Below are 23,445 nucleotides of genomic sequence, written 5' to 3'. Positions count from 1 at the left end.
GATTCTTGAAGAATATGTATATATGAATATAGTAGTGGATACAGTTCTCCAGGCCCATCCCTCAGCTTTTTACCAAAATAAAGGCAAGAGCCCCATTTGTTATTGTTTCAATGAAGGATTCAAGCTTTAATCAAGTCTAACAAGGCTGTGCTTGACTGTAGGATCTTTATATCTACCCGGTTTATGTCAAACAGAAATAAAGGACATAGCAATCTATAATGCAAAACAGAAAACATGAAATCTCATCACACATGTTTAATGCTTTAAGGACTATTACAAATACACACACAGATACCTCGAATGTTGAGCTTGTCATAGTAAACTGTATTACCACAGCATAGGGCACTTGACTTTAACACACATGGGGAGAGTAAACGATAATGGCACAGGTGACTCAACTGGAGATACAACGTTTAACATTTATCCAAGAATGTTATTACAGATTTTCGAGTTAACAAATATGAAAACTTTGCTAACATCAACTTTTTACGCATAGGCTTCATTACATGGATGTCTTAAGCAGCTTTAAATCCATACTGCGGTTTTCGGACAGTGTCTGGAGCTTGAGTTAAGATAGGCCTATAGTTATCTGTTTTGTTGGATGTGTGTCTGGTAAACATTTCGAGTGTTAACGCTGCATGGGTAATTATGAATCTTAACACGTCTGCCATCAAGACTGGCATAAAAGCACCTCCAATTGTCCAGAGGGCAACCCAACGCATTCTATTTGCGTTCTTGATTATTCTGTCCGATTTCACTCAATTCCGAGGCATAATGCAACCATGAAAAGACTTAACACTTATATTTTTTTTCCCCTCTGTATTGGACAAACAACTCAAGGGTGGAATTTATGTTAAGCTTAAAGTGGAGAGGGGAATTAAGACAATTTAATAACGGCTTAAATAGACGGGGTAGTGTCTTTGGTGCCTAAAGCCATATTTCCCTTTGATCAGCGAGGGAGGGTGACTTTATTGGACATGTTTCTATTTCCAAATCCGCATAACAGCCAACGATGCATGTCTTTCCTATAATGTAGGCCTAGATAAGGAAGAGAGCGTTTGATGTGTAATAAAAGGTGGGTCCTACTGCCTCTTTAAGCCCCTTAAGTCTGAGAAATGATGAGCGACAGAGGCACCGAGAGAGGGTCACCGCTATTAACTTCTCGGTTTCTCGGGCTCCACTTAAACTTCTCTCTATTACATGTCGTAATGTGGGGAGATGGGCACTATACGTGTCCACCTAGTCAATCCCAAAATAACTGATAGTCTAGCTACACATTTCTTTATATATGCTCAGCCAGTTCGATATGAAGGAGACAAAGGATTAGACTATAGTTACGCTAGTCTTTCACACCCAGTGTTTCAGGATAAACAAACAATACAAGGTCACTACAGTAGCATTTGATGCATATGACTGTAGTCCTTGCCACAGTCACCTATCTCGCCATGCATGGCTGAAACCGTGCTTCGGTCTGGGAGGGACGGCAGCACTCCCTAGCCTACCTCTGTGTAAAAAGTATGATAGCCTATAATTTGCAAGGAAACCTGAGTGTCCTTATGAGAAATTGTGGTTGGATTTGAAATTCGTTTTGGATATATCAAACCAGTATTACGACAAAACATAATCTAATTTGTATTGACCTTGGGGGATTCTATTATATATAATGGGATTGATAGTGGCGCTACATGAATGTTTGGACGATATCGATGGGGATTAAATAATACATTGCAGATACATTGCAGAGACATTCTAAAAGATCTTTATTTTCAGAAATATGACAGTAATTCAAACGGGTTTATGGCAAAATAAATCAAGCATATTTGTATGATTTCTGATAAGAGTGAAACTGGTGAGTCTTTCTTTGTTGTTCATTTTATTTGACAACACTACACGAACAACGGATTGCAACAGTAATAATAACAGCCAAATAAAAAGCCTAATAATAATAATAATAATCACAATTTCACATTAACGTGCATTCAAAATATTTTCCCCTGATATAACTAAATTGAATTTCAAGTATTTCATCAGAGTTTCATGTGCCATTTTTTTTTATTATTACAGCAGTTATCTATTGGGGGGAGATTTCATGTACAGAAAAAAACACGTTTGTGTAATTGCATTGAGCGGATGAATGGCTGTGTACCAGTAAATTCATTTACATTAATTGAGCCAGAAACCATAACTAATGATGGTCCCAACTGTCACTGTGTTTCTCGTCAATGCAATGGTAATCTTAAAACGAATGGTACAATTTTGGTTACCTTTATTTTGATCTTACACATTGCCATGCGTGGTACACATTTCACCCATAAAAATGGTTCTGTGGTATACAAATTATGCTCAAAATATGTATTAAATATAGGGCCTACCTAAGGCATTCGAAACAAAAGTCTCTCCTCACAAAATATATATTTCAAATGGGCCTATTTTCAACTGTAAACAAACCTTCAATTGCAATTCAAACATAAGGGCTTATGGTTTATATATGAAATTAATTCGTTATGAACGAATTTGCAGTGCATATTTTTCGTTGTCACGAAAATGTGTATTTCATAAAGATGACCTATTTTGAAATCATTTGTAATAGTGTCGCGCTTCAACATTTGGTGTTTGTTCAATCCGCCAGATGTCACTAGAGGGCTGCATATTTTATGCATTAGGCATGCTAAGTGTCTTTGAGACCGATCCCACAGATTTTCAAGGGAGAAAGCCACAGTTACGTTCTGTGTACCCCCCCCCCCCCCCCCCCCCCCCTTCCATCTATCTATCTCACCCTCCTCGGACACCAGACTCTGAGAATCCGTAGAGTGGAAAATGTGGCTTTGGAGTCGAAGAATTTACAGTTAGTCGAGAAACTTTTACAAGTATTTGAGTTGCTCTCCACTTTCTGGGACCCTAGTCACATTTCACGTGGGGTCAGAAAGAGTTCAGCCTTGTGAGGTAATGCCATAAATGCTGTAACATTTACAAGGCCACGTATAAACAAAGCTAACTTCACTGTAGATCCTGTAGCCTAAACATTGAGGTAAGCAAAACGATACAAATTAATAGTTAGTTAATAACTAGATTATAATTATGCAATAGACTATTGGTATTCTCTGAACATCAATTGAACACTAGCCTACTATAAAACGTAATAAAATAACCTTAAATCAAATACCCTAATGCAATTCTAAATTGTCTTTGTATTGACCTTAAGGCTACTGAAAGAGATTAGGGGAACAGTTGTTGGTTTTCTGGCCCCTTCAGAAAAGTCTATGATCTACTCTTATCTGTGGTCTTTCTATACATTATCTTTTCCTATTTGCATAATCTCAAATACTAAGGAGGGCCAACTCAGAACAAAGTTACAAACAAGATTAGGCCGATTTTATTTGTTCCTGTGGTTAAGCAGCGATTATTTCTTCAGAAGTATTTAAGGTCACTAAAGGGATTTAAACCCCGATTCGTATCAGTGACCTTTTTGAAGGAATTGAATCAACAAAACATTTCTCCATATTTAGCAACAAGCTAGGCTACCGGGCTACTTTAGGGGAAGCCATGGAGTAGCGGAGAGGATGGCCGCTTCGAGAGTGAAGATTGGTGTCTGTTTTGAAATGGGAGTTTTGGGGTTACTTTGTTACAGTGGTGCACTTTTAGGATGTGACACGGAGTGGATCTTTAGCCTCGTCTCAGTAGTGTTTTCCTTGAAATGGATCCGCTGCCCCCTAATGAATCCAAACGCAGCTGGCCATGTCCCACACCGACACCGAGAGCTTTAACCCTAACTGACCTCAATTTGACACCACCAGATGAAATTTTACCGCCTGTTAATGCCATCTTCTGCAGAGGCGAGGGATCCGCATGTTGACGAAGTTAAGAGAATACTTGAACACTGATTTTTTTTCGTATGAGTCCTCAAGTCTGAAAAATCACTCAATGGGAAATCCACTTATTGGAAATATAATGCAAAACATAATGGGTAGGCCAACTTGGGCATGATATGGGACACTTGAAACGTCTAAGTTTGCAAACACTTGGTTTCCAAAACCATGAGAACAGGTTTGAGGTATCCTATATTTAATCTAGGCTATGTTCTATGTTTTACAAGGTTAATGTAATGGTATAATTAAATATTAATTAGCAGACTATTAAGTATAAGGATTGAAATACAATATACAGAACGAACGTTAAGTGTATAAAAGTTGCCATTACTAAACTATAATGTCTCACTGACTTGATTCTGATTTATTTGATGTAATTCTGATTTATGTTAGATTTTAATGCTGATAGATAGAGGGCTATATTTAGGATTTACCATTGCATTACATTGTCATGAATAACATGTCTTTAGGTTGTACAAAGAACTTAAAGTAAAATATCTAAAATAAACTTTTGAAATGCATTCCTAAACATTCAAAATATGGTGTTATATGACTTGAAAAAATATAACTTCTAAACGCTCAAAAGGTCAAGGTGCATTTTGAAAGAGCAAGGCTATTACGCATAATCACCACAGCAATTTTCACAAGCTCTTCGAATGTTTACACCCCCCCGCCTTTAGGCCAAAATACGTATGTAGATTCTCAAATATTCTCAAATAAACTTTGAATACGATTTTGACCGTATAACGTGAATAGGTAGCACGTTTAATTTATCGAACGCTTGAAAATTAGACTTTCCTGTTTTGGATAGCTGTACTGCGACTGAATCATTATACACATTTACAACAGCCCTAATACTAGCAGCTACTTTAAATAGCCTGGCTTTCTGACATTCCACAACTACACTGTTGGGAGAACCTTCCGTTTTTCGAGTTATAACAAAGGACATATGATTCACTTACCGTGTTTATCCGGGGGGAAAGGCAAGCGTTAGTGTGTACAAGTCATAGTGCACGATAGCATTATAAGCAGTAGGTCTAATATCAAAACAACACTCTTCAAATGCTCACGCAGCTAGCCACTGGTCCTGTTAACAGAATATAGCAGCGGTCAGAGGTTTTGGAGAAGTTGCCATGCCGCTCTGCGCTTACCACTATGGTTCCTTCTCGGGCTATTGCACGTTGAAATGTCCACACAGTCGTTTGTCAACCCCGCAGTCCTACTTTTTCTTGTAGGGCTTCCCACCCCCTTATGCCAACAAACATAATTGTTGTGACGGTGCTTCATTTATTACATATTTTTAATTGCTATTTATATTGTCAACCCAAGCAACCGTATGGCGCGTTTGTTGGGAGTTTATTGACCATACAGCTGAATCCAACCCACTAGCTCATCCAACCTGTGAATGGTTCATTTCGACAACAACCAACAATGTCACCGTGCCTGAAAACATATCAAAATAACGATGATGCTATCTGCGTAACAGTGTATATTATCATGGATGGAGGTAAATATTAAAAGGGATAGATGGCCCGTTTCGGTTTTGTGCGTAAAAAAGCTTGGGCTCAGTGAAGAAGGGCTAACCTCGGTGCAATCGATGGCCGGAGGGTTGCTCCTCCTCTAAACTTCAAACTGCACATGATTGATGATATTGTGGAGCTTTGATAATTGACTAGTCTGAGGCAAGGCACGGATTTTATCGAGAGAGGGGATTGGACGAAAGAAACATACAACACTACTTTCTCTACAAGAGCAAAGCTTTTTTCTATTTGGAAAAGTTCATTACGGGTTGGGTTGGGGGGGGGGGGGGGGGGGGGGGGGGCGTCATATCGTTTAATTTGCTAATAAGCCTAGGTTCACAATTAGCAGTACGATTGGAAGGTATCCCCGATATTTGTTATATTAGGCACACCGACTATACCCACAACACAACATAACAAGTAAGCGTACTGCTCATAATTTAAACTCAAAACGCATCCGATATATTTACAGTGACGTTAGGCCTATATTTGATTTGATTAGAGATAAGGTTGGATGGCTTGATGGCTTCTTAGTTTAAAATATTTTGGAGAGAAAACTAAGCATGAGTGATGATAACTTGTTTTATGTACAACCGGTGCGAGGTGCCACGCGTATTTCTTCCATACTATTTGCAATAGTGAAAACTAGAACAAGTTAACGTTTGTCGTCCGCCTTAACTCGGGCTTTTCGTACTCTTATTACACAGCTTTATAGGTCCGCGTTGGCATGTATAGTAAAACGCTATTTCGGGTCTGAATACATTGCAGATTAACACAAATATTACGCTTTTTGTACTTTTCTTTTTGCCTTTCTCTTATCGGCGAATGGAATTGGCTGGGAGTGTAGAAGCTGTGTTGTTTGGCTCCCCCCGAGTTGAAGCCGTCCTTGTGCATACTCTGCATGTCACAGGATTTGGTCTCTCCTCTCTTTCTGTAGCTGTTGTAGGACTGGCTATGTCCACCACTACTTCCGGGTTCCGTCATTTCAGTCTCCCGCCGATCAGCGCAGCAAACTGACTCTGTTCTATAAGCAAGCTAGCAGCCAACCTGCCAACACTCGCTGACACTCACTCATCTCGGACCGCGAGATAGACTAAATACCTACGGGGGAAAGGAAAGATCTGAATTGCAATCTCTTAATTTCTTTTTCTTTTTACAGTAATAATAAAACAAATAGCGATCCGGAGGCACAAAGTGGACGCGGACTTGCTGGATGAAAACGGGCTAAAAAGATTCACCCTCTCTTGAACATCATCACCAAACATCATTCATTCATTACCTTGACAACCCCTGGCTTTGATTGACAGTTGGAGTGGCAAAAAGCCATGAGACACGACAGTTTAGTTACATGCAGGTTGTTGATGGGCCGATTGTAACCTTCAGGTGCTGCTTTAATTATTTTTTTTTGGGGGGGGAGAGGAAAACAAGAAAAATTGCACAACTCCTGATGCTTCTGCTTGTACTCTACCACATTGGAGAATAGGAGAATTTGCAAAGAAAAGTTGGTTTGAAAAAGGAATCGTACCAGTAAATCACTTTCTAACCGGACTGGGATATTAAATATACGACACATCCAGGAGTTTATTGGAGAGCAGCCTGATGGCGCAAAGGGTAGGTTTTAAATCTCCAACACTAACCTATACAAATCCACCAGGAGGGCCTCCATATCGATATCCTCTTGTCAGTGGCGGCTGCTTTACAAAGCATTCATATCTAAGCCGTTTTATTTGACATTTTTGCTGTAGCCTACCTTTACTCTTCAAGCGGAGTGAAAGCCTCGGTTTAACAAACGGTCTCCGCGGCATTTGTGGAGCAGTTTTTTAAAGGGACTCCTAAGTAATTCTGTGTTTTGCCAAAGTAACCCATCTTCGGGGATTCAGAACTAGAATGTTTTTGGTAATTACAAACCTTATCAATGTATTCACACTATAGTTTAGCCATGGCGAATGCCTTTTCTGTCAAAGCAACAGGAATGGCACAAGGATTAGGCTACTTTTTCCAATGTTGGTGTAGTTTCACTATATCGCTTTGACGATAGCCAACTATGACTTAAATGTTGCCTTGTAACTAACTATATGTACATTTTGGGCACATTCACTCGTGGGTTTCTATCCTCTGACTTTGTTGTTGTTTTATTCCAGTACGATGAGCTGGCCCATTATGGTGGGATGGACGGAGTCGGGCTCCCGGCGTCTATGTACGGAGATCCGCATGCTCCACGGCCGCTACCCCAAGTCCATCACTTGAACCATGGACCACCGATCCATGCCAGCCAGCACTACGGTGCTCATGCACCCCATCCCAGCGTTATGCCTAACAGCATGGGCTCCGCTGTCAACGATGTTTTAAAGAGGGATAAAGATCAAATTTATGGGTAGGTGAACTATAATTACATACCTTATTATTAATCTATTTTGGGCTTTCAGGGTGATTTGACTTATGGACGTTTTACTTGTTGCAGAAGTTAGTTAACTCAGAGTATATGCATTAGCAAGTTTAGTTTAAACAATTTCAAGCATCATTTTGTGTTTGGAAAAAGTATTGTCAAAACCTAGAGGTCTAAGAGTATCAGTCATCTGATATTATCATGCCTTATATTTTAAAACGATTGTGGATAACCATTATAGTACAATTAACACTGAACCTTTATTAAATAGAAGGATGCATGTTATTGGCACATTGTAACACGGATTTGAACACACTGCAACATTATGGTTATGGATACTTGTAAACCGTTGAAAGGTCCGAGTTTATTTTTGGTATAATCCCCAAAACATTATAAAAGACATTACTAATGAATGCATTAGTGTCTGTGCGTAAAGTACATTGGAAAGATATAAGACAAACACATATGGTGTAACTTGTAAACAATGTATTTTGCCATCGATGTGCACATAGCTTATTCAGAAGTTGTTTACAAAGTAGGCTACTTTATGAATTAATTTGGAGAAGTAAAATACATTTCAAAAAGTTATCTCAGTCAAAACCTTAGAAAGGATATTCTATATTCCTGACACATTCTTCACTGTTTGCCCTCCTAGCATCTTTAGTTTTACGCTAAACTTTAGCTTGCTGTGTAGCCGTGTGATTAGCTTGTGTAAAGCCTGTGAGGAGGCGCTGGATGCCGGGTTGTGCTCAGGCTCTGTTTCCCCCCTTACAGTCACCCATTATTCCCGCTGCTCGCGCTGGTTTTTGAGAAGTGCGAGCTGGCGACGTGCACTCCGAGGGAGCCTGGGGTAGCAGGCGGCGATGTCTGCTCCTCTGACTCCTTCAACGAGGACATCGCAGTCTTTGCCAAACAGGTCATTTTTATATATATATTTACTAAAAACCTAATACGATTTTCCAAGTGCTCATGGCACACGTATCTACTTGTTAACTTTTGACACATTTCACTTTTGGGAATTTAAAAGTTAAAGTTGAACGTTTGAAAATAAAAGTGTGTTATATATATATATATATACGCTGTACGTAGTCGAAGTTAACACGTGAATTCACTGGTGATATTGAGTTATTCATGTTTACACCGTATGCAATGCAGATATAATATCACTGTGAATTATGTTTTATTTATTATACAATAGCTTATTGTTGCACGAAATCAAATATATATTTTTAGAATGGATTCATGACTAAATGCCCTCGACGCATGTAAGAAGTAATTAATCCCCTATCTTTGGTGTTATTGTAGGTCCGAGCAGAAAAACCTTTATTTTCATCAAATCCAGAGTTGGACAATTTGGTAAGCACTATGCAGGACCACCATTTGACGTTCAATTCCCTTCCTGGTGTGACTGTTTGTTACTCTTACTTAGCTTGTTTTGTGGACTTAAACATGCTCTTGTGTTCTCGGCATCGCAAAGTAAATATGTGAGGATTTGATGCAAAAGCACAACACAAATGTTAGATAGGTGTCTTTGAAGTGAACAAGGGGAAGCTCTGAGGGGTTTCGAGTGGCACAGAATTACTTACGGTGTCTACAGGAGGCGGAGAGGGAAGCCTATGATTTGGCGAAAAAGTGCTGTGACTGTCGCTGGGCGAATCCTGTTCCAATGAACCATGGCCACTCATTGGGAGCAATGTGGCTGTATCTGCCGCTGTCATAGTTCAGTCGCTGTCTATTGGCTCGGTTCACCAAATGTGTCTTGCCTAATTCAGTTGTTAGATAATCCAACATTTGTATTTTCCAAATCTTAAATCAATAGCCCATCCAATTTCACCCACCACGATAAGTGTGGGAAGCATAACTTTGTTTTGCTCGAGAACCCTATAGCACAAACTTCAAGAAACTCCATGTGTTTTTCTTATATGAAGTTAAAATAACATGATGTGTAGCATTTAGCTTACCATTATACTTTCATAATTTTATCACACCAAAAATGTAGATTTTTATTCTTGTTTATTCCTGTTTTCAGATGATACAAGCCATACAAGTATTACGATTTCACCTTTTAGAATTAGAAAAGGTAAAGATTTTTACAATTCATATTTTTATTGTGTGATTATAGTATTTGAGAGGTGATCAGCATTAGATTCTGCATGCATGTGGCCCGGTTTAACTCGTATAGTAGGCTAGCCTAGTTTGTTGCACAAATTTAAAATGTTGACAGTATTGGAATTTAGATGGAAATTAGTTAATATTGCATGAGATGTAACACGTTAACCTGATACAAATATTTATATTTAAAAATGTAAATAATATAATGTTTAATTGTCACACAGAGACTCATAATATAGGTCAGAGTGATTGGATTGAATTCACACTATTCGGCCTATAAATACACTGACCATATTGATAATGCTTTGTCGTTGTTGTTATGCTAATATCACAGGTTTGAAGTCTGGAGATTTGACCTCAACTGGTTATTATCTGTCGAGTTCACACATGGTGTTTATTTTTTGCTGTTCAACTTGTTGCTCTAGTAGTCTCAAGAGAATAATAGGCGCTGCAACAATTTCACTATTGTTTCCTTGCATTGGCCGATAATGCCCTTAATAGTAGTTAGAGCCTATTACTGGACTGCTTGCGTTTCCCCATCCTGAAAAAAACGTATTTCTTCTTGGTCTAGGTGCACGAGCTCTGCGACAATTTTTGCCACCGGTACATCAGTTGTTTGAAAGGAAAAATGCCAATAGATCTAGTTATTGACGAGCGGGATGGCAGCTCGAAGTCGGACCATGAAGAGCTCTCAGGATCTTCGACCAACCTAGCCGATCACGTAAGTAATACAACATTTTCTATCTTTATAATAGTTTATCAGAAAGTTATGTAGGCCTGTTACACCGTCGGCGTTGTATGTGAATGAGCGTTGTTTGTTGGTGGTGATATTGAAGTAGACATTTTTGTTGATAGAAGATGTTTCAAATGTGTTTTACCTACGGTATAATTCGTTGGTTATTTTACATGGTGTGAACTGTCATTATAGTCTCCGTTTAGTCTGTGTTGTCGCCCATGTTGACCTCAGCAGTAGGCCTGCAGCAAATGCATTTGGGAAATCAATATTTTTAGGTCAAAAGTCATTTGTTATACAATGCAGTGGGTTATTGTTTTAGTCTTTTGATTAGGGGCATTCTTGTGTGTATAGTAACTGGTTGCTTGTGTGTGGGAGCGCGCGCCAGCGTCTCTCTGTTTGTGAGAGAGCGCGCGCTCGTGTGAGTGTGTGTTTGTGTGACAGAGGGAGAGTGTGTTTGTGCTATGGGGTTTGCCTACTCTTTGTATATGGCCGCCGTGCACATCGTGGATTGTTGGACATTGAATGTGAAAGCGATTATCTCTTGCTCATAACTACAATTGTATAGCACGTTTTTGGAGTGGCCTAATGTTAAAAAGACAAGGGCATCATTTCCGAAGACAATATTAGAGACGATAATGATTTGTAGCGTGCGTAGCAAAGCTGTCGGATTTGGATGCAGAAAGGGAGAAAGTCATATTCAGTGGGATACCTTATGGGCTACCATCAATGTCAAATTCATAATTTGGTATTATAGGCCTACCTCACGACTTGGTAGTGTAGCAATGACGTTATTTGCAGTTGATGGTAATGTGTTTAATTGTTTCTTATTGATCGCCGTGTGGTTTTGCAGTCCCCCCCCCCCCCCCATTTCAATTATATGCACATGAAGTACACTGCCTTTACATTTGAAGATCGATCTGGTGCCTTAAACATGGCTATTTCATGTAACAAACGGAATGCTGCATTGCATCGGTGTACTGTAAAGGCCTAATTCACAGTTGATAATTCATTATTGATTTAATATCTGGTATCTGGTCTAATATCCGTATTAAATAGGTTGTAGGGATGACGTGTTGGTGAATTCGGGGTGTGTATATTGCGACAGAGTGACTGACTGGTTAATATCTGAGCAGCACGAGCTCAAGCCTATTAGGAATGAAAGCAGATTTAAGTGTTATGCAAAGTCACTGAGCTGCATCTGTCTAGCTATAATAGAGGCTTATTCCCTTTGAATAGCCGCGGCGTTGTTCAGAGTTGGATAGTCAGAGTGCAATGCCTAAGGTAAATTAAAACACAATTAACACCCATAGCAAAATGGGGCCAAGCAGCGGTTTAAAGCTCAATATCGTGGAGTTCATTTACAGAATAAGTGTAGAAATGAGGCATGCTTTTGTTTATCCTGAAGAGATTAGATAGCCTGTTTAGTTTCGTGGCAGATGGTTGATATACTCGAGCCAGTTTCCAATGTTCCCTCACAATGTTTGGACCTAAGCAATTGTCATCGACTCCATTTGTGAGAAATATTATTTTGATAATTAGCTAATTAAATATGCCAATAAAGAAAATCAGGAGCAGCAATAAACAAACGTGAAGGTGCTTGACAAGTAATTTGTTTTAGGCTTGTTTATATACTGACTGTTCATGAGGTGTTTTAGGTTGGAGAGATGTATTTGTTTTTATTGTGGCAGCAATTAACATTTTACTACAACTAATTGTTGTGCACAGTTTTACCAAAGCAGGAGGTTGCTTGGGCGTTTCTGCACCTTGTTTACTAAGAGACTATAGCGCTGCAACTCTAGTGTGAACTGTAGGCTAATAATGGATGTGCTATCAGATTATCTTTGTGCAAAATGTAAAAAAGTATGTGCGTCGTAGCTTAGGCTTTACGTTGTTATACTATGTTGTACAGTGTGTTGACGATCAGACTTTACCCACCTATTTTGTCACAACTACATCACTATTAATAATATATTTATTGTTACACTGATTTTGTATTATACAGTACTTCTTGACAGTAATGTGAAATGCAGTGCAAAATATAATTGCTGATATAACAGTGAAAACAGTATGGCTTAAACTGTAGGCCTTGTGTCATGAATAACAGAGGATATTTAGGTCTATAACAGTAGTGTGTACATTCTAGTGGCCTGCGCTTAACCAGGCCCTACAACTCTGTAGTTAATGGCTATGTCCCCCACATTATGCACACTCATTTCCATATCATATTTTAGTAGTTTCAGTTGTATATGCCCCAAATATGATGAGGACTAATATGAGTGAACACAGCATTGAAATCTGCATATAGGAACACACGTGTGGGCACTGTAGGGATGACAAGCAGTTGCAGCTACACTTGTTGTTTTATTTTTTATTTGATTATTTATTCTTGCCTCTGTTTTATGATGCATTTCTATCCTCTCTTCTAGTTGGAGAGGGGAAGGCAATTTGATAGTTAGATATGCACATTTATTTAGTTTGAATCTCTGGCGTCCATTTTTCTTTGCTTTGATATGCATTTTTTATATATAGCCCACAGCTTCCTCTCATTTGGTGAAAGTTAGGCTTGCCGGAGATGATGAGGTTCTTCACTGCGAAGGAGACATCGCTTTGAGCTTGTTTTCCCCCCTTTCCTCTCTCCCTGGTTTCTCTTCATCCATACCTGACATTAGAACCCAATAACAATTATTAGTTGTGTTATTTACACTTCAACGTTGTGTTGTCTTTGATTGGATTATACCTTTGTCAGAGGGGATGAAGCCTTAATGCTACTGTTGATTTCTTACTTTGGCTTTCTATGACTGTCCTAACCCCCCCCATTTTGACCCTGTGCACCGCTACCACCAAGCACCCCTGTCACAGGAAAATTGATGATGTTTTGTTACACATGGATAGTGGAAACAAGGGTCAGTCTGGATCTTAGCAAACGATCAGTGCCGTGGTGCTGTTCGTCAATTGCTGTGCTCGCTTGTCTTTTAATTAAAGAAATTACGTTTCAGTCTTCTCTGTGCTACATCCAATTAAGGTGGCGAATAGAATTAATGGTTGCTGAATATGATCTGTCCTAATGAATTTGTTCTTTGTGCCTCCTCCTGTCTTTTGCATGGCTTTTTTTCAATCAGTAGTCCTACATATTAGCCATATTTGCCAATACATGCACATTGCTATTGAGGCTGTTTTTTTTAACGACTTGTGCATAGTTTGTTTGTTATGAAGAAATATTGTGGGAGTTGACTTTCTGCTACTCGGTTTTTCTCTCAACGCTTGAGGGCTGCTGGTTGTAGTTCCCACAAAGGTTATGTGTAGGTTATCTTAGCTCTGCACGGCCGGAGAGAAAACACTAGTGTTTACATTTCATTCTCTGGTAAAGGCTTGGGTTGTAAAAACACATTGATCGGGATGGTGACAAGGATTCATGCCAATACTATGATATACTGTACAATATACAGTGGCTTCTGTTGTTATCATTGGACATGTAATAAATGGCCTGTTTCTTTAAGTGCCTATGCTTAGTACTACACGCGCTTTGCTCCATAATTGTACACTCTGCCTCCCTGCGTAGCCTACGTCTAGGGAATTTGTCAGTTTTGGAAGGTGTTCTAATATAAGTAGCTCTCGCCAACTGGACTGACTTTGTTTGGATCCCCCCCATCAAAACAATGTGTCGTTGAGTGGCCTGACTGCACTGTTCGAGACAATTGTTTTGTGTCTGGGCCTACGTTTCCTATTTGATTAGTGTTCAGATGCAGGGGCCTGTTGGCTGGCATGTCTAATCACTATGGGTAGTAGGGAGAGAGAGGCTCGAGGCTCACTTGTTGCAGTCCCCCACCCCTCTGCTACCCACACATCCCTCCCTCCTAGCCCCATAACATAGACACCAATGCAACCTACAACTGAGCTAAAACACATTCCTGGAGTTGTAGTTTTATGATCATATTCTTAAGATATGTGTAAGCTTATTTTACACCAGGATTTGCTATATTTTTATGAGCATTTACCTTATTTATCTTACAAAATATGTCATTCATATTGTCATTCATATTCCATTCACACAGTTCTATGTCACATTGATAGGTTTAGACTAATACATGATTCTTGAATTTGCCCTATACCCATCATGAGGTTGCTACAACCTAGCCTATGAAAGAAAGTAGGTACGCAGGTCGAGAGACAAGGTGACAGACACTGGCACATTCAATACTGCCTTGCACACTCTTTCCTGCACCTAGCTGATCTAGGGTGTAATCATTAGTCCCAACAGTTGCAAAACCGTGTTGCAACTAAAACGAGAATTTCTATTGGACAAATTCAGGTAGGTGCATCCCGTTTTGTTCCATTTGCTACTGTTTAAGAAACTTTTTGCCACAGAATCGGTAGAATGAACCCTTATCACCCGCACACACTGCACTTTCATAGCAGCCATACAAACTGCATCATCACATCTACGTGCTTTCCTCTTCTCACATTTGGACTTCAGTGCACAACACAACAGCTATATTTGACCAGGTGAAAACACCTCCCCATGTAGGGTTGGGTGGTATCCAGATTTCCATGTCATCATTACCGTCCTTCTCTCATACCTGCATATACGGAATTCCAAGCTTAGTACACAAGGGGGCGCCAAAAAAAAAGAACAAAAGCCCATTGGGCATGTATTACCAAAATGCTAACAAAATTAGCACAAGTAATAGCTCATTTTAATGGAGGCTGGTAGCTAAATATGCTAATGAGTGAAAACGAAAATAAACAAATTGCAAAGACAGGCAATCCAGCTCATAAGGTTATACATATATATAGGTAAGAGCTACAGAATGTAATATTTGGCGAATTTGGACATTTACAAGTGATTGTGAATGAGAGACATTGTGCAAATGAACACATTTCTGACGCATGCTTCTCTGAAGGAAGAACGGTACTGGCTCTGGAGCAGCATGTGTAGGCTACAGGTTGTGTCTGTGTGGAGTCTGGAGTCGCTAGGGCAACGGGCCTGTCTGCTCTGCTCTGAGAAGATGGGGAGGAGCAGACGGGTAAGAACAGAGAGGAGAAAAAGCATCAAGGTACTCAAGATAGTGGCAGCTGTACAAATAACTCATCCAAAGGGCTTTGACTTCTCAAACACGGCAGAAAGCTAACACAATATGATGCTACGTCACCTTATTAAGTCAGCCACTTACTTAGATTAACTAGCAAGTTAAACTTAGGGGTTGTGTTAATGAAGAATTTGCGTGTTTCACGCAGGAAAAAAATATTAAACGCATAAGAAATATCTTGCTGTGTTTTTTAAATGCAGATTTTAAATGCTTCTTATTGTAATATCTGCTTGGCATCAGACAAATGTTGTACTCCATTTGCACTTCTCTACTCAGAGATTCCTCTCTGTTTGAGTCAGGTTGTTGAGTAGGCTAAATTAGCTGCATTAGCTAGCTAGCTAAGTAGGTGAAATTGGAAAAAAAATTACAATAAAATATAGCTATCGCTGTTGCTCTCTGCTGCTTATTTCCTTTGGAAGATATTAATTAGTTAAAAACGGTTTAATTATTGCATTTTTCTCTCTTCGAATCAACTACTCACCTCATGTTATGCACTGCTGTGCTAGCTAGCTGTGGCTTATGCTTTCAGTACTAGATTCATTCTCTGATCCTTTGATTGGATGGACAACATGTCAGTTTTTGCTGCAAGAGCTCTGATAAGTTGGAGGACGCCCTCCAGAAGTCGTCATAAATACTTTGTAAATCTATGGAAAGAGGTGAGAACCATGAGCCTCCGACGTTTTGTATTGAAGTGAATATACCCAGAGGAGGACAAAAATTGCTGTCCTCCAGCTACACCATGGTGTTACTGTAGACCTTCCTTGCAAAACAGTGTTTTTTAATCAGTTATTTGGTGACGTGAATATATTTAGTACAGTTTTAACTAAGAATAATAGCTTTTTTAAAGTTTCACTATTTTATTTATATGAAATTCCTGGTCCTCCCCTTCCTCCTCATGTCACCAGAATAAGACCCTCTACAATTATTGGAAAGGAACATCAGCTCAGCACCTTGCACTTTCAACACCCTGTGATGTTCATCAGAACTTATTTAATCTGTAGAGGAAAAAAACTGCATCGTTTCCCGAGACCTAAGTGAGAAGAAAACACACCATATCATCGCGTGACTCCACGTTTACGTCGATATGATGGTTATTATATCAGTATGTGGACATAAAGGCGTTTCCACCTCCATTTCTCACATGAACAAATGTTACTGATACTAAAAGATCTGACCATGTCGAATTAACAAAAATTGTCGGTTGGCATTTATAAAACTGTACCGTAACTTCCTGTTTCCGTCACAGCTCTCGTGATTTAGTTTTTATACGGTATGACTTTACTCATATAAAGACTGTGGATGGAAACGTGGTTAAGGTTGTAAATCACATAGCTCTCAATGGTGTGTAATCAAGTTTTTATCTGTGCTTTCTGATGGAATGATTGCACATGTAATGTGCCATTCAGTGCAATGAAGACTTATTTTGCCCTGAAGTAAATTCCCCACTGTACACACTGCCTGCCAGCCACGCCTATCACTTAAAACACACAATGGTGAATTATTAGATGATTAATTCATGTTTCCTTTTTATTTTTGGAGGATAATTGTAGGTGTTGTAAAAATGCTCAGTTGTTTACTAGAAGAGCACCTTCACTTTTGAACATCTTTTTTTGGCGTGTCTCTGTAATTACGTGTCAAATTCAACAAAAATGTGCAAGGACTTTAACTGCATATGCGGTGTGGCAAGATGTGTCTTGAAATGTCAGCTGGCTATGATTTATGATGATTTATGTTTCTGGTGTGTCAGCAATATGGGACATGTTCAGTAGAGGAGCCTCCCAGGCCCAGCCGTTGCAGGAAGCGGTACTACAGTATACACTACATCAGTGTAGTCCCCCGCCTCACTCTGCATTATACCTATTTTTCAGTGCCCCTTCCTCTTTTTCAGGCCCTGGGTTTTTGGGAATTTGAATTAAATTCAATGATGGTGCTAAATCAATTGTATTTTAAAGTCCAAGTGATGTACTGAAGAAGAAAAAAAAAACAGTGAAATTGCTGTGATGGGTAGGGCAAGTGTGTGTGTACATGAGAAAAGGAGGACAACAGGAGGAGAGGAGTGAGTTGTTCTCCTGTTGCCCTGATGCACTACAAGGCCCACATATTGTATCCTGCATTTATATTAATTACAAAATGCATTATCAGCTGTGAGTCGCTAACCTCAGCAAATAGAGAAGGCAGCCATGGGAGACCAAGCTTGACTTGTATCTTATTTTCCATCTAGTCTATCTATTATCTGTATGCCTGTCTGCCTGCCTGTCTGTCTGTCTGTCTCCCTGCCTGTCTCCCTGCCTGTCTCCCTGCCTGTCTCCCTGCCTGTCTCCCTGCCTGTCTCCCTGTCTGTCTGTCTGTCTGTCTGTCTGTCTGTCTGTCTGTCTGTCTGCCTGCCTGTCTCCCTGTCTCCCTGCCTGCCTGTCTCCCTGCCTGTCTCCCTGCCTGCCTGCCTCCCTGCCTGTCTGTCTGCCTGCCTGTCTGTCTGCCTGCCTGTCTGTCTGTCTGTCTGTCTGTCTGTCTGTCTGTCTCTCTGTCTGTCTCCCTGCCTGTCTGCCTGTCTCCCTGTCTCCCTGTCTGTCTGTCTGTCTGTCTGCCTGCCTGCCTGCATGTCTCCCTGCCTGTCTGTCTGTCTGTCTGTCTGTCTGTCTGCCTGCCTGTCTGTCTCCCTGCCTGTCTGCGCTGTGTGTTGTGTTGCGTTTGCTCGTTGCTGCTCTGGTCTCTCCTCCTGGTAACAGTGCTCTTTAACACAATTAGATAAGAGCATGGAGTGAACCATGTTTGACTCCTAATGATGCCAAGCTACAGGGAGTAGTCTCATGACGTGGTGCTACAGGCATTATGATTTGTTGTTGTTGTGATCTTGGTTTTTAGATTGACGAAGAAAGACCCTTTTGGGTCTTGTTTGAACTTTAATAGACTTATGGGAGGCATGCTATCTGTGTTTGTGAGTGTGTGTCTGCCTGTGTATTGGTAATGCACGCCTTGGTGTGCGCTCACCTTTCATAGCTTGGAGAGGTTCACTGAATAATTCACAGCAGGGAAAGGAAGGCTATTGCTTTTGTCGCCCTGTTGAGTGTGGAAAGTTAACGCAGGTGTTGGGATATTTATTGCCATGTTGTGCGAGAGCTGTTATTGATGAGAGGTGAGCGACATCTACACATAGTGAAGCACCTGTTTGACAAAATGAAAGCATAAGCATTTGTTTGGACCTACATCATTTTCCTTACTGTTGTTTGGTCTTTGCTTATGTTACAGTGACCAACAGGGCCTAGTTTAGTCCAAGGCATAGATCCCTGGCCAAGCTTCCATTTACTGTACTTCTGGCTAGCAAATCACTGCCAAATATCACTCCCATTAGCTAAGCTGTCTCTGAATTGAATTTAGTACTAGAGCCATTAAAAATGACACATTACTGTGCTATGATAGCTAAATGAAGTCATATCGATTCAGCCATTGCATTAAATCCATGTGGTTCCCTGGCCTAGCTGGCCATCAGATCAGAGGCTGTAGTGCTGTGGAGAGAGCGAGAGATAGAGAGAGTCAGTGAGTTAGTTAGCGTACTGTAGAGTACCCTTCTAGGTCAGTCTGGCCGGCAATGGGTGTTTCAGTGATCAGGAAGTGGAACCCAGTCATTTTCTTCCCTTAGAGCAACAAGAGCCCATTTGGAGTCTGTGGAGCCTGGCTCTGGCTAAATACATCATGCGCTGCCTGGGCTCTTGAGGCTGCGACCCGCCGAGACACATTTTCAGCCTCTTTATAAATGAATCGGCTGCATTTCTGGTGGCTGGGGTTTGGACTTCGTGGCCTCCGAGAACGGAGATACTATTTTACTGTCTCAGTCGCTATTCTTTTCTCTCTCTCTCAGTCTCTCTGTCTCTCTCTCAGTCTCTCTCCCTCTGTCTCAGCCTGCCTCCCTCCCTGCCTGCCCTTCCGTTTTTAATGACATTGGCTCAATAGAAGTGTAATAAGATGGCTCACGTTAGTGTTGGTACCCTCTATGTAAAAAATATACAGATAATTGTAAAGGAAGGCTCTTGACCGCATCGAAGCCCACCTCTTTTCCACTCCCTCATTCAGAAGGGCTAAAACCCACGTGGGGGCTATTGTTCGGCCTGCCTTATTCCCCCAACTCCTCTCCTCTTCTGGGTAATTCTCCCAGCTCTTTATATGATTGCCATCCGGAGAACAGCTGACGCTGAGAGGGGTTGTAGTGGAGTGCTGGGGCTGAAGGGCCTGTGTCTGCCTGCTGTTTGCCACTCCGCTCCGAGCTGTTTGAGAACACAGCCTTCCTCCCCAAAAACTTACCAGATGAAAGGAGGGCCGCTGAGCTGCTCGTAGGCACATCCAGAGCCAGAGCAGCAGCGGCAGCACATAAGGACCAGCCAGCCAGTCAGCTAACCGCTCTGTGCTGCTGTCTCATAGCCTCTCCTCGTGAACTCCTCTCTAGGCAATCTCCTGTCTGTCCTCCCCCAGAACAGCTCACTCAAACTGGGGCAGCCTCACTGGCAGGCAAACGTTCAGCAGGATCGCTACTGAGCTTAAAGTGATTGGTAAAAACAGTCTCTTTTGAAATAATTCTGTGGCCTGTACTTTCCCTCCTGCTTTTAATATATGTATGTGTGTTTGAGACAACAACAAAAAATTGAGCTGGGAGAAGTGGACTAAGGTTTGTGGGAAACCTTGGTGCAGGCCTGTGTTTGTTTGGCTTGGGCTCCTTTCAAGGGGCTGCTTCTCCAAGGCCCCAGACAACGTTGGGCCAACGTCGGCCAACATTTTGTCATTGTTTTAAAAGGCGACAAGTTAAGTTGGGATAGACTAGACTTTGTTTGTATGTGTGTGTGTTACGGTGTGTGTGTGTTACGGTGTGTGTGTGTTACGGTGTGTGTGTGTTACGGTGTGTGTGTGTGCGATGTCTGTGTGAATGTAAATATATGTGTGTGTATGTGGCTCGTGTCTATCTGTAATGTGTGTATATGTGACTCGTGTCTATCTGTACTGTGTGTATATGTGACTCGTGTCTATCTGTACTGTGTGTATATGTGACTCGTGTCTATCTGTACTGTGTGTGTATGTGACTCGTGTCTATCTGTACTGTGTGTATAGGGGTGACGTGGTCAGTCTGTCCCTCTGTGGTGTGAATGGCAGAGGAAATTCCACTTGTAGCCTGCCTTCGTGTGGCACTGATAAAGCATTTCCTGTACTGTGCTGTAGGACGCCAGTTCCCCGGTCCGGACCAGCAGGGACCTGGGAATGACCAGGAGAGAGAGAAGGAGGAGAAAGAGAAAATGGGAGGAGAGAGAGAACAAGGAGGGAGAGGAAGGAGAGAATGGAAAAAGAGAGATGGAGGAGAGGGAGGGAGGGAGGAGAGAGAGGGAGGAGAGTGAGGGAGGGAAAAAAGGAGTAGGGAAAGGGAGGAGAAACTGTACTTATGATTTACATTCACACAGACATCGCACAAGTTTTTATTGTGCAAACCATGCCACTATTGGAGCCAGTTGTCTCTGTAGGAGTGCTCTGAGCTTTCTCTGAATGTATGTGTATCTGGGTGTGTGTTTCTCTGTGTGTCTGTACGTGTGTGTGTGTTTGTGTGTGTGTGTGTGTGTGTGTGTGTGTGTGTGTGTGTGTTTGTGTGTGTGTGTGTGTGTGTGTGTGTGCATTGTTTGGCAGATTAGAGGGAGAATCACTGTCATATCTTATTTTCATTTCTGACAGTGCTAATGATGAATAGCTCTTGTGGTGTATTTAGACTTCTTTCCTCAATATTTCTCACTTGACACGGAAGTCTCAATTGGTTACGGTATAAACTAAGTCCACGAGCCCGGCCATATGTGTTTAGACAATTCCTCAGCGAGCGCCCTGCCTGCACCGTTCAAAATCAGACACCACATTAACTGTCTTCTCTGTGTTGTGTGCTCTTACGTATTAATGAAACTGTGTGATTGCAGAGTTTAGACATTAGTGCTAGCTGGTTTAGTGCATGTGGCTTTTGACTTTCTGCTTTTGATTGTAGCAGCGTTGTTGATTGTGTGCTAGGGGGGATGAGTACATGTCTTTGCTTTCCTAAGGAATGCAAGCAGTCACAGAGATCCTCACTGCACTGTAGACTCTTACAGATGTCACTCTGACATTTCCAACATACTCATGTGGTCTCCCGCTTTCTTTCCCCCTCTCCCCCTCTTCCCCTCTCCCCCCTCTCCTCCTCCTTCCTGCTCTCCTCTCCTGGTTTGCGGTTTGGATGGGGAATGCGGACGGATGGATCCCTCTCTCCCTCTCTTTTGTAAAACTCCAAACAGAACCCAGCTTCCTGGAGAGACCACGATGACGCCACCTCCACACACTCGGCCGGCACACCAGGGCCCTCCAGCGGGGGCCACGCTTCACAGAGCGGTGACAACAGCAGCGAGCAAGGTGAGCCAGCATACACACATGCACACAGGTATGCACGCATACACACACACACACCTGCACACACACACCCGCACACATACACCTGCACACACACACACACACACACACGCACACCCGCACACACACACACACACACACACACACACACACACACACACACACACACACACACACACACACACACACACACACACACACACACACACACACACACACACACACACACAGCACAGCACAGCACAGCACAGCACATTACTGCTGTAAACTGTAGCTATTTAGGGGTGGAGTTGAACAGGGCTCTAAGAAAAGCAGGTGATTAATAGGATGTTTGTGCCAGTTCTCACTAGAATTTAAAACATATTAACATTGCTAGCATGACAAGCCTAATTACCACTCAGAAGAACTTCTGTTTTTATCTGGCTCTAGTCTGGATGGACTGCTTGCCAGCCAGCCTGCCACAATGCATTAAAAAGAACAACCTGTACACACTATTATAGTTATAATGCAAGTCATGTCTGTGAGTCTGCATTTTGGATAGTTACAGTGTTCTGACTTTCTAGTATTCAAACGAAGACATCAACACAAGGCATCACACCAAAACAGAACTAACAAACTTGTTTCAATTCATGAATAAGGGATTCAACACTGTTATCTTAATAGTGTCTTTGCTAAGACAGCAGTGGTGATAGCCACTAGCCTTTCCTTTCTTGTCCTGCCCTTGTTTTCAATGTTCTCTGTTGCAGTCAGAGCTCCTTTTACTGGCGGCAGTGTGTGTGTGTGTGCGTGTGTGTGTCTGTTTCCGTCTGGGGTTTGCATGGAATTTCATCACACACACACACACACTCTTCTCCCTCACACTGTCTGTCTCCACAACAGGCCAGATGCTTGTCATGTCCAATCACGGCTATCCTTTTGCAGATAGGCAATCAAATGTATTGATGGCGTGTGTGTGTTCTGTGGTTGTGCTGGTTTAATCATAGAGTCTGTCTGAGTCTGTGGGTCTGTCGGAGTGGCTGTGTTGCTGAACCATTACTGACCACAGAGACACTCCTAGAGTAGACCTTTGTGGTGGGCCCGTGTCAGGACTAGTTGCATCAAAGGCAGCTGACTGGCTGAACGGAAGGGGCTTGGCCTTGACAGTCAGTATCTCCGGTTCTCGAGATGCACCGCGAATTAGAGAGGATCTGGCCAGTCACTGTGGCCTGTGTCTGGCAAGGTGAACAGTTGCTCTGAGATTCAGTTCACATATTGAACCCCTTTTTAGAAACCAGTGTAGCCACTATACATCTGTCAAAATATTGATTTGTTAAATTCAGGTTTATTGAATATACTATACCTC

General features: G+C 41.5%; 1 protein-coding gene across 8 annotated transcripts in view; it reads left to right on the top strand.

The window, feature by feature from the left end:
- Positions 1-5,517: 5,517 nt before the first annotated feature.
- LOC110505709 (homeobox protein Meis2) overlaps positions 5,518-23,445 on the top strand; it is a 119,600-nt gene continuing 101,672 nt past the window's right edge. For 2 of the 8 annotated variants that reach the window (XM_090221007.1, XM_036962752.2), the window contains exons 1-7: positions 5,522-6,997; positions 7,528-7,760; positions 8,547-8,688; positions 9,078-9,128; positions 9,802-9,852; positions 10,456-10,605; positions 21,992-22,106. In XM_090221007.1, the coding sequence (XP_090077133.1) occupies positions 6,986-6,997; positions 7,528-7,760; positions 8,547-8,688; positions 9,078-9,128; positions 9,802-9,852; positions 10,456-10,605; positions 21,992-22,106 (754 nt within the window). In that variant the 5' untranslated portion in view covers positions 5,522-6,985. Of the gene's footprint in view, positions 7,283-7,527; positions 7,761-8,546; positions 8,689-9,077; positions 9,129-9,801; positions 9,853-10,455; positions 10,606-21,991; positions 22,107-23,445 lie in introns of all 8 variants that reach the window. The other 6 variants (XM_090221006.1, XM_036962751.2, XM_036962753.2 and 3 more) reach the window with 5 other exon arrangements.

This window comes from Oncorhynchus mykiss, chromosome 25 (genome assembly GCF_057628025.1).
Source record: "Oncorhynchus mykiss isolate SJ-2025 chromosome 25, ASM5762802v1, whole genome shotgun sequence".
Classification (NCBI taxonomy): Eukaryota; Metazoa; Chordata; class Actinopteri; order Salmoniformes; family Salmonidae; genus Oncorhynchus; species Oncorhynchus mykiss.
This window is presented reverse-complemented; position numbering and strand designations above follow the sequence as displayed.